The sequence below is a fragment of the Zingiber officinale genome, chromosome 2A, assembly GCF_018446385.1.
Source record: "Zingiber officinale cultivar Zhangliang chromosome 2A, Zo_v1.1, whole genome shotgun sequence".
Lineage (NCBI taxonomy): Eukaryota > Viridiplantae > Streptophyta > Magnoliopsida > Zingiberales > Zingiberaceae > Zingiber > Zingiber officinale.
The window spans coordinates 111,901,488-111,914,190 of NC_055988.1; the positions used below are offsets into that span (position 1 = coordinate 111,901,488).

General features: G+C 35.6%; 1 protein-coding gene across 1 annotated transcript; it reads left to right on the top strand.

The window, feature by feature from the left end:
- Nucleotides 1-1,332: 1,332 nt before the first annotated feature.
- LOC122041942 (N-acylneuraminate-9-phosphatase-like) lies at nucleotides 1,333-5,817 on the top strand. The gene is made up of 6 exons (XM_042601838.1): nucleotides 1,333-1,917; nucleotides 2,190-2,296; nucleotides 3,945-4,053; nucleotides 4,147-4,308; nucleotides 4,570-4,743; nucleotides 5,605-5,817. The coding sequence occupies exons 1-6, from the start codon at nucleotides 1,561-1,563 to the stop codon at nucleotides 5,632-5,634; spliced, it is 939 nt and encodes a 312-aa protein (XP_042457772.1). The 5' UTR covers nucleotides 1,333-1,560; the 3' UTR covers nucleotides 5,635-5,817.
- Nucleotides 5,818-12,703: the final 6,886 nt, after the last annotated feature.

The following is a 12,703-nucleotide window of genomic DNA, read 5'->3' on the forward strand; positions in this document are numbered from 1 at the left end:
TCTCATCTGCATGCAACAACTTTTCTCTCCCATCTACATGCAACAACTATAAAAAATTTTAATCTCTCCATGCAATAACTTTTCTCTCTTTCTTTTTAAATTAAAATGATATTTTATCTTCTCTCTCCTATTATTACATGCAAAAAATTATTATGGTAGTGATACAATGTTATAGCAGCTACTATGCAATAGCTGATAAAACTTGTAGCAGTTACTATGCAGTAGCTGCTACAACTTGTAGCAGTTACTATGCAATAGTTGCTACAACAGTGCAATAGTAGTTATTATGTAATAACTGTTACAACTTGTAGTGGTTACTATGCAGTAGCTACTACAACTTGTAGCAGTTACTATGTAGAAGTTGTTACAACTGTGCAGAAGCTGCTACAATTGTGCAGCAGCTGCTACAATGGTGCAGAAGCTGTTACAACGGGGTAGTAGCTGCTACAACGGTGCGGTAGCAGTTACTATACAATAGCTGTTACAACTTGTAGCAGTTACTATACAATAGTTGCTACAACGGTGCAGAAGCTGTTACAACTGTGCAGAAGCTGCTACAACTATGTAAAAGCTGCTACAATGTTGTAGCAACTACATCACCTTTAAAAATTAGCAACACAGTGATTGTTGCATGCAATCAGATGAGAGAGAGATTAAAAAATTTTATAGTTGTTGCATGCAGATGAGAGAGAAAAGTTGTTACATGCAGATGAGAGAGATTAAAAAAAATTAAATTTTGGCCGCGTCATATAGTCCACGTCGAATTTCGCTCACGGTTACGCATAAAGTGTCGCTTAGCATATCAAGTATATATATATATAATAATTGAAAAATATTTAAATAAAAAACTAAAGTTCTCCAAAACTCTTCAATTTTTTAAAATAAAAATTAAAAAAATTATTTTAATTAATAAATAAAATATGTAACTAAAGAGCTCTCTCCCAAAATCGAAATAAAAAATATGGAAACTCACTCTCCATTGTCACATCGACAATGAAATTTCCAAAATACCCTTAGGACATTCATAGTCTTAAAAGTTCTCTAAAAACTCCATCAATACTATATCAACACATCAAAATTAAAAAATCTTATATATTTCTCCATTATAAAAAAAAAATTAAAAACTCCCCTTAATAATTTCCTTACAAGTCCTACACTTTTTTTTAAAAAAAAAAATCCACTCATTTATTATTTTTATTTTTCTAAAAAATAACTAAAATATGAAAAAAAAAAATATGCAAATTAAAAAAAAAAAATGGAGCTCCCTCGTCTATGCCACGTCACCCGTTGTGGATGCTCTTTTATTTCGCTAAAGGAAACGAGAGTATAAATGAATAGGCAAATAGCCTTCGCCTTCGCCTTCGCCTTCTTCGCCGTCTCTCCGGCACAAAGTCGACTCTCTCGTTCCTCTTCTCGCAACCGCATTTGCACGATCGTGGCCGACCAAGAGATCGCCCTCTCTCCTCCTTTTGAGAGAAGAGAGGCCGGACACTGCGGCGTTGGACATCAGCGGCGAAACACGAAGGCAAATCCAGGGCGGAGTCTGAAACCGGACGGACGATGGTTATGGGGATTAAGCGTTCCCTCTTCGCGGCCGCCGAGGCGATGTATGCGCGGGCGACTGCTGGATCCGCGCTATCCCGCCCTTTTTTTCCTTCTTGTCGGAATTTCCACGAATCTGGGCGCAGGGACTATTGTCGCCGCCAGGACTACTCCACGGGAGCGGCCGCGGTGATGGAGGTAGAAGACGGAGTCCCGGGAGGTCTGAGGTGGCTCCCTGGCCACTGCGGTTGGGACTTGACGGGATCACTTGAGTACCTTGAGTACCGGAGGTCTTTGTACGGGGAGATCACGCATAAGGCCCTCCTTGTTGATGCCGTCGGCACTCTCCTTGTTCCTTCCCAGCCCATGGCACAGGTTTGTCTTTCTGCGAATATTTAAAGATAAGGATAAATTGTAATGCTTTCTCTAAGCGGTTCTGTTCGTCTTTTATGTTTCCTGAGATTTAGACTTGGATTTATTTTTCATTGAATTTTCACAAAATCTACGAGTTATTATGCAATTTTGTTAGTTGTTATTGAGTTCCATTTCCCTCTTTGCGTTGTCTCGTTCTGTTTTTTTTTACAGGAAAAAAACTTTTGTCTAGTTCGGAGATTTACCTTCTACTTTATTTTTATGTGCCATTTCAGATCTACAGGGAGATTGGAGCAAAATACGGGGTGAAGTATTCTGAGGATGAGATACTAGATCGCTATCGGTGGGCATATCAACAACCATGGGGTAGATCAAGGCTGAGGTATATTTGCTTTCTTTTTAGCAAATTATTATTTCCACGAAGTGATATTAGTTCTTTCTAAAACTGATGAATCACCTTTGTTTTTCCAATTTAGTTTAACTTTTACAGATATTGATTGGTGATCTGTTTAGTTTTCTTTGGCATTACATGATAGTTTCTTCCCTTTTGACCTTTTACCCCTATTTTTATAACAGATTTGTTTATAGCGACTGAACTTTTATTTTTTTTTTCTATCTTTCTTTTTGAAATATTTTTTTTTCTTTCATTTTCAGGCTAAGCACAATCAGTTTGTTTATAACCGCTAAACTTTTTTTTTTCCCCTTCTTTCTTCTCCAAATATCTTTTTGCTTTCATTCTAGGGTAAGAATAGTGTTATTTTCAAAGTAATGTTATGCTGCTTGAAAATACCTCATTGAAGATTGTTTTGCTTAAGTTGCTTCAAAATTATGTCTGGGATATTTGATAGTCATATTTGAAGAAGGTGCATCATATGCTCCAAGGACATAATGAAGTTTGTAGTCAGTGTTCTACAACTAAAGCATGGGCCCCATTAAGAGTTTTGCTTAAACTAAAGAAGATTCATGTAAATATAATCAAGGTTTCTTATTTCTTTTTTTCCTCTATTTTAAGTTCATACACACTTGATGATTTGGTAGCTTTTCAATTGATTGTAGATATATCCTTGATCACAATGGACATTTCCACGAAGTGTGAAAACACTGGCTTGTTTATTAACTCAATACACTTTTATGCATTAAAGAAACAAATGTCATAGAAATGTTTCTTTTATCTCCTTTACCATATATATTTTAATGAAATGTGACAACTGCTATAGAATTTTTTTTTTTCTTGGAGACCTCATCAGTGTGTTAGTTGTTGTGTATACGACCAAACAGGATTGTAGATATTTAAAAGGTGCCTTTACTAATTAGAAACCATATCTTGTGGACTTCTTTTACAAGTTAATCTCTTATGGCATAATTCTTGATTAATGTCTAGAAATTAGCATCTTAGAAATCTTATTTAACCAAAGTAACACTAAAAGGAAGCATCCTACTTCCCCTGTGGAACACATATACTTCATTGCTTATCAATGAGAACATACTTCCACAGAATAAAAACTTCATGGACTTGATTCCCTAAATCTCACATTTTACTTGTCGTGTATCTATTCTTTGTACTGGCATAGTCTCTTCCGTTTCTTTAGCATTCTTGAAAAAATTCAAGAAAACAAACTAATCTGTCATTCTGGTATTTATACAAGTTTGGAAGGTCGAAAAGTAAAAGCATACACCTGAATACTTATCTTCTAAATGTATACTGCTATTATCATTTGCTATAACTTCAAGCTTGTGCTGTTTTGTGAATTAGAGTATGCTTTCAATATATGCACATTTGGAAACACTAGTAGGTATTCTCCCTTTGCAGTTTTTGCAACAGCCTTGAGCTTGTTGTGGATTCGACTGTGGGATTCTACATTGCAACTTTTTAATTATAATTCTACCTTGCTTTAGTATTTTCTTAATTTCAGTAAATACTCATTTAGTAAACATGAAGTGCTTCTGCTCTAGGACCTTTCCTTATAAGAGATATGTGGATTATTCTCAAGCTTAACTGTATTGTGTTAATTTTGGTTGACTGTTATCAGGTATGTGAATGATGGGAGACCCTTTTGGCAATTCATAGTTAGTTCTTCTACTGGATGTTCTGATATGGAGTATTTTGAAGAGCTATACAGATATTATACTACAGAGAAGGTTGGGTTTGTCAAATGGTGTGAATGTCATTATGTTTGCTGGTTATAATTGCATTAGTGCAATGTCATACATGATTTTTTTATTTCTTATCAGGCTTGGCATCTCTGTGACCCTGATGCTGAAACTGTTTTTAAAGCTTTACGAAAGGCTGGAGTTAAAGTAGCTGTAGTCTCAAATTTTGATACCCGCTTAAGACCTTTATTACAGGCTTTGAAGTGTGACCATTGGTTTGATGCAGTTGCAGTGTCTGCTGAGGTATTACACTTCTTTTTTATAATCTTTCTGGAAGTTTCACTGGTTGTGTGTTTAGTCATTTTGCAGTAACCGGTTTTATTTTAAATTTATTACTTTGTGTTTTGAAGTAGTTCATGTTATTAAAACATTTTGGTGATGTAATTTATTAAGTTAAACAATATACCTCCTGTGTCGCCTTATGTCATCATTATAAAGATGTTTCTTATGAAAATTCTCTCATTAACTTATATCATGTCTCAAGCTCATTACATCATATTACAGGTAGCAGCCGAGAAGCCAAACCCAATTATATTTCTTAAAGCATGTGAATTCTTGGGAGTAAAACCTGAGGATGCTGTTCACGTGGGTGATGATCGCAGGAATGACATATGGGGAGCTAGGGATGCTGGTTGTGATGCATGGCTCTGGAACAGTGACGTTCATTCTTTCAAGGAGGTATAATTAACTCTTGAACCAAATTCTCATGTTTCAATACTTGTGCTCATGAATAGCAGTTAGACTCTTTTGATTAGGGCTGTCATTTCAGTTAATTTTATCTGATTGTCTCCTTCCAGTCGGGGTTATATCAACCAGAGCAAAATACATAGTATGTCCACACTAATCAATGATGTAAAATTATTTCATGAAAAGTGAATTTATTTAGTATAAAGTAAGTTAGACTTCCTGAACATCATTTTATTTTAAAGTGGCATCATGTTAATTGTTAAGGTCATCATCTTTGTTGTCCTGGACAACTTTGTTACCCTTTAAGACTATTTGCTGGTTAATTACCTCACTAGTTGATGGCTCCACTTATGATTAACTTGTCAGAAGTCTTTTAAAAGCCTCGTCATGCTTTACTTATAGGCTGTGTTTTGACATCCATGTTTTCCCCAAACAGAAATGGGTATGAATTTGATCTTAAAAACATGTGTTTTCTTTTTCCTCTAATTCAATAATTTGTCTCCTACTTCCAAAATTACATTCACAATGTCTGTTTGCTTCCTTTTCAGAAATATTTTACTTGTGGGTGTCTCCGTGAGATGATCCCAAGTGTGACACTATTTTAACTCTCTGACACTTGCATTCACCATGATTTGTTACATTAGATTAATATCCAGAGTAACTGATTTTACTCACTTCATAATAAGTTTAAATATTTCGTTTTGCTCGACATTTTTACCGTTAAACTCAAGAAGCTCAATTGACATTTGGAAAAGTTTGAGCAAATTATGAAAACAGGCAAAAAATCAACTCAAGTTGTTAGATGAACCCGTTTTGTTACTTTTAGTCTGCTCATAGCGATTCACTTTGCAGGTTGCTCAGAGAATTGGGGTTAAAGTTTGACGACGGACTTGATTTCTCTTGTTCTCCATGTTGTTATGTTTATGCTGTAAAAGTTATCTGATTGTAGTAATAAAATGTGAGATGTATCAGACTATTTTCTTTTTTATATTTCGAGTTATTCGCAGATGTGCCTACTTAGGAATGAACAAATATATCATTAACGGATGTCGAGTTGTTGCAGGATATTGTTGTTTAGGAATGCAATCAGATTTGTTCTCCCCAATTAGCTTTATCATACATCTAATCCATGAGAATATCTATTCCATTTCAGATAGACAGGGAACAATTATTCTTGTATTGAGATGCCATGAGTGAGCGAGTTGTTCAATTGAACTGAATGGGCTAGAAAAACGAACAAATCGGACAGGTCAAGCCAAAAAGGTCAAGCCGAAAAGGTAAGTGTATAAAGCTAGACGACCCAAATGGACTCGGCATAGATAGGGTGCAATGTTTAGCTGATGGATCAAACAAATCAAACGAGCCGGGTTGATCAATTTAGAGATTCCAATGAGCCCTTATCAATTATGCACAGGCATTATATTTATAAAAACTTATCCCTTTGCTATTATTTATAATATTCAAATAAACCTATAATATGATTCCACATCTCTTATTTTATAAAATAAATTATGAAATATATTATATGTCATTTTTCTAGCAACTCCATTTTGTTCATGTTTAGCCTAACAAATATGCACGTTCCAATATTCATCAAATTAATTTGATCATATCGGATGAAACGTTGCAAGATCGGCAGCTCTTCATCAGCATCCAAATGCGATGACGAAAAAGATCATGGACATCAGATGAAAAAGAATGTTCAACCTCAATATTCGAAGACGAAATCACTGATTCCTCCACCTCATCTGCTATTTTGAAAGAGAGGCTGATACGCTGTGACCCAAAGATGACCCGAAGATAATATCATATCGATAGTCAACATAATATGACAGTTAAAATCAGAATCTACGGAGCTAAATGAACCACTTTTAATGGGGATCAATTTCCTATGTCTCATAGACAAGGTTTTCAGTATAAATCCTATCGGCCCTCAAGTCGATCAGATCTACGAGGTCAGCTCCCATTTTTCATGAATAAGGCTCCAAGTATAAACATGATCAACCCTCACAGTCGGTCGGATCTGCCGAGCTCAGCCCCTCACTTCTCATTGGTAAGACTCCTCCTAGTATAAACCCGATCAGTCCCAAAGCATGTTGGACTTACAGGACCTAGCTCCTCACTTCTCATGGGCAAGGCTCACAGCAAAAGCCTGATCGGCCACCAGAGCTAGTCGGACCTACGGGACTCAGCTCTCCACTTCTCATGGGCAAGCCTCTCAGCGTAAATCTGATTAGACCCAGAGTTGGTTGGACCTACGAGGCTCAGCACCCCACTGCTCATAAGCAAGGCTCCTAACATAAATCCGATCGGCCCCAGAATCGGTAAGACCTACGGGGCTCAACTCCCCACTTCTCATGGATAAAGCTCTCAGCATAAACCCGACCGCCCCCTAGAATTGGTCCAACCTATGGGGCCCAGCTTCCCACTTCTCATGGGCAAGGCTTCCAGCATAAATTTGATAGACCCTAGAGTCGGTCGGACCTATGGGGCTCAACTCTCCACTTCTCATGGACAAGTCTCTCAACATAAACTCAATCGGCCCCAGAGTCGGTCGGACCTATGGGGCTTAGCTCTCCACTTCTCATGAACAAGTCTCCCAACATAAACTCGATTGGCTCCAAAGCCGATCGAACCTACGAGACTTATCTCCCCACTTCTCATAGGCATGACTCTCAGCATAAACTCGATCAGTCATCGGGTCGGTCGGACCTACGAGGCTCAGCTCCCCACTTCTCATGGGTATGAGTCCTAGTATAAATTCAAGTGGCTCCAAGCCAATCGGACTCATTCTAGGAGACAACATTGTTAGAGAATCATAACGACTTGTTAGAGAATAAAAGATACTCACCAGAGAATATTCTTCTACTCTAACATATGCACACAACAGAACCTTCCTCTCCCTAGGGGAGGGTTGTCATACATCCTTCACTACTCGATATATTCTGATGTCTCATTATTGTGGAGGTTATGAAAGACGGTGTAAAAATAGAGTCCTCCCTGTTGGCCAAGTATGCACACGCACACGCATCCACACTATTGCTCTACTGTTTGTCTTTTTCCATATTTTTTACCGAAACTACTGTTCTTACTTGAGCGTCATAGTGTCTGCACCAGAGACCTCCTCCTTGGTTCTCGCTCTAACATTTTGATTTGCTCTTTCTGTGTGAAGGATCGAAAATGCTAGGGGGTGAATCGCGCTTGTGGCTTTTTCAATCTTTTCGATAAGCGTTCGCGTAAGAGTTCGTGCAGTGAAAATAAAAGAATGAAAAGCAAGCAATCGAAAATCAAACTGACACTTTTGGTTTTACTTAGTTCAGAGTCTATGGCAACTCTACTCTAAGGCTCACACTCATTGAGTGTTTACTTTGGGTAATTTACTATCAACTTGGAGAATTACAAAAATAAGTACAATTACAATGGAGTAGATTAAGTGCAATAAATGCAAACTATATTGACGACTTAAAGGGTTGGGGATGTGAGCTTTCGGTCGTCGAAATAGTGCCACGACTTCGTGGACTTGTCTTTGGAGTAGTGCACAGGAGTAGAAGATTGTTCTGATTGATTGTCTGAAGTGCTGGTCAAGGTCTCCTTTTATAGCCAAATTGGACCTAATCCAGATCCACTGATCTCGGGATCAGTGTTTGACTCGACGCTGATCAGTCGATCGATCCTCCTGATTGGTCGACTGATCCGTCCTGAATTAGTCCGACTTCCCGTCCAAATGTTGCTGCTTCGGATAAGTCTCCGTTTAGTCATTCGATCCCACCGTTCGATCGACTGATCCGTTGATGATCTCCGGCTTATCTAATCTGATCAACCCGATCTGATCAGTCAACTACTTATCCACTGTTCGGCCAACTAAACCTGACGTTTGGTCAACCGATCTCTTGGTCGAGGCTGGTCGTGAGCTGATATGATCACTGGGGTTTGGTCAACTGATCCCAACATTTGGTTGACCGATCAAGGCCAAAATCCTAACTTGCAAAATATTATTCTTCCTGCAAAATGGAGTTAGAATAATAGGCAAATAGTATATATATAAAAATTAACTTTTGACAACCTTCGAACTGTCCGGTCTTGACTCTGAGTTTCGCTGAAACTCTAGGTTAGATCAACGTCTATTGTTCCCTTTTTAGGGAACGCGTCCTCACCTACTCTTCTCAGGAGAGTTTAGCTTTTTGCCAGATGAGTCCTTCAGACTGTCTAAACTTTTGCTCAGCGTCCGAGACTTTAGGACTTCATACTGAACGTCTGATCCACAACCCGTCCAAACTTCCACCTGGTGTTCGCGACCTCCAGGATTTTCATTTAGAGTCCTCGACTCTAGGATTTCACACAAAATCCTCGACTCGCAAAAACTTCGCCCAGCCCCCCAGACTAGGACCCTGTTGCCTAATCACAACTAGGGATTTCCTTTACCTAAGATCACTTAGGACTTTCTTACAAACTCAGTCACACTTGTTAGCTCATAAGATAACTTAACTTTGAACCCTTGCCATAATCAAAACTTAGGTTCGATCGTCTAGTGTTTTTTGCACCAACAGTCTCCCCTTTTTTATTATGGCAACATACGTCAAAGTTAAGTTAAAATAAGTAAAAACAAGTAAAGCTAAGTAGGTATTCTTACAAGTAGATAAATTTTTCAAACACTAAGTTTCTAAGTTTTTGAAATGGAACTAAGAATTCTTTAAAGAGTTCAAAAACTCCCCCTTAAATATAGCATTTTTCTTTGCCTTTTTCTTGATCAAAGACTTAGCTACATACTTAGATTTTGAAGAAACTTTGTTAAGTACTGAGCTTTTGAAAAAGATTTTTATGGAAACTAAGTTAAGTACTTATCTTTAAAAAAAAACTCAGTTAAGTACTTAACTTTAAAAAGATTAAAAACTTAGTTTAAAAAGTCAAGTACTTAACTTTAAAAATATTTTAATAAAAACTTAGCTTTAAAAAGATTTTTTATAAAAACTAAAATTAACTTTAAAAATATTTTTAGTACTTAGCTTTTGAAAAAAAATTATAAAAACTAAACTTAGCTAAGTACTTAGCTTTAAAAATATTAAAAACTTAAGGACTTAACTTTAAAAAGATTTTTCTTTAAAATTTTTTTTATAAAAACTTAACTTAATCAAGTACTTAGTTTAAAAAAAAAAGTTTTATAAACACTTAGTTAAGAAGGAAAAAAATATTAAAAACGTAACTTCTATTACTTCCCCTTTGACATATATCAAAAAAAAAATTTAGAAATAGAAGGAAGAGAAAAAAAATAATCCTTAATGCTTAAAAAGTCTTTAAGTGAATACTTTTAAGTTTGAGGGGGCAGTAAATGATTCTTATCCTAAAGTCTAAGCATGTAAAGTTCAAAGTAAAAAGATCTTTTTTAAAAAAATAATAATAAAAACCTTCATCTACTTTCTTAGAATAAATGTCTAATCTTTAGCTACTAACTGTTTACCACAAGGTATTAGCATTCACTTGATTAGTCAAGTTAAGTATGTGATCCAGTTAGTTTGACTAAAAAGGATGATTTAACTTGACCAATTTGAATTGGTATTTATAGTCCAAACTTATGTGATACACAAACATAAGAATTCTGAAGTACAGGCAATACCCTATGCATCTCACACCATTCTAAGTATTTTTCTATACACAAGCAAGGTATTCCTAGTGTACTTGTAACATGATCTATCTAAAACCTATGGGTACATGCTTTCTAGGGGGAAAGACCTAGGCTAAGTCTAATCTTTGAAAGCACTAGTAAAATTAGGTGTTTTGAAAAAAAACCATATTTTTTTAAGATTAGGTCTTTTAAAACCAAGCTAATTTTGAAGAAGGAATTTGAAAAACCATATTTTTTAAAAAAACATAACACAGTGAAAAGAATGATTTTAAACATTTGAGAATCTATTCTACTAAGCACATATCTCTAACTGTCTACTAAGTGTACTGAACTCGAGTTTAGGTAAAGGTTTGATAAAAATATCTGTTAGATTTCACTTGGGCTCAACATAGTCAAGTACAATATCACCCCTAGCTACATGATCCCTTACAAAGTGACGCTTAACCTTTATATGTTTAGACCTTGAGTGGTGTATTAAATTTTTAGTTAAATTGATGGAATTTATATTATCAATTAAAATTTTTATATTTTTATATTCTAATCGATAATCTTTTAAAGTGTGCATCATCTATAAAAATTGAGATGCACATTCTCTCATGACTATATACTCTGCTTTAGTAGTAGATAAAGCAACACAGTATTACTTTCTACTAGACCAACTTACTAGGCACTGACCTAGAAATTGGCAGCTTCTACTTGTGCTTTTTCTATCTAGTTTGTACCTAACATAGTCTGAGTCAGAGTACCCAACTAAGTCAAATATGTTAGTCCTAGGGTACCAAAGTTCTACACTTAGTATTCCCTTAATGTGTCAAAGTATTCTTTTTATATTAGTTAAGTGTGATTCTTTTGCACAAGATTGGTATCTAATACACATACCTACTGCAAATAAAATATCAGGTCGACTTACAGTTAGGTATAGTAGACTTCCTATTACAGTTCTATAATATTTTAAGTTAGTGATTTTCCTTCTAAATCAGAGTCAATTTTAACATTGGTTGTCATAGGTATATTTATGTTTTTGAAATTTCTCATTCCAAACTTTTTAATTAACTCTTTAGTGTAGTTCATTTGAAAAACATAAATTTCCTCTTTTGTTTATTTTATCTGTAAACCTAAGAAAAAATTAAGTTCTTCTACTAGGCTCATTTCAAATTTATTTCCCATTAATTTAATGAATTCTTTAAAAAAAATTAGTATTGGTTGAGCTAAAAATTATATCGTCTATATAAATTTGAGCTATAAAAATATCTTTTTCTAAGGTATTAACAAATAAGGTTTGGTATATTTTGTTAGATTTTGAGGGATGTTCTAAGGTAATTATCTTACGATTTTTACTAAATATAGATTCACTATTTTAGTATATATTATATATTTGATTGTCATAAACACATTTACTGAATGTCTGTAATACAATTCATAGTATCAGAGAAATTGTGATTGGATCACAACTCATGATTATCTCTACACATGCAACTATGAACGTATTGAAATTTCCCTGGTCGTCGAATTGATATATTTGAACATCATTAATTTTGTAAGACTAGCACGGGTTATACTCCTTGGTTCGCCAAACAGCTATTTTCTCACTGGCTGGAGATATTAGGATATCGAGAGTTAAACATGGATGTTAGTTATGGTAATTAGTTCATTGGAGTGTCTCACTGTAAGACTTCATATGGTTATCTATATATATAGATATATTTGTGAAGCTCTTACTGCAACACAAGTGTAAGTTTCCTTTGACTTAAGGAATACAAGTCATCTTGGTCATGGAGACTTATACTTTGACATCTTAAGCAAGCACCTCATTGAGGTGTGGACCTGCGATGATTGAGTATAAATTGAAATGCCCGAAGATGTTTAGATAACCTACAGAGGATTCACCGCTCCTTACAAGGAGAAATATATCCTATGGCTACTCGTTAGGATTATTACTCAAAGTCTGTGGTTAAAGCATCACATGTTAAGAGTATGAGACTCTTATACATATGTACAAGTAATTTGAATCCGTAGAACGAGTAAGTATTACTTGGGCTAGGTGTGATGGATGTAGTCAGTCTAGTGGGAAAGACACATAGACCATGTCCTTAACCAAGTGAATATAAAATAAGTGAAAGGAGCAAGGAATGACTCATTGTAGTTGCTGAAGGATTTAGAATTAGTTCTAAGACCAACTATGATTTTCTGACTAATTGGGGATCATAATATACTACTAGATGTCACTCATGATCATTCTATAATTAAGTAGTTAATTATGGATGGCCAAGATAAACCGAGAACCTATTGGGTCACACACACTAAGAAGTCTCTAAAAGACGTAAAAAAAGT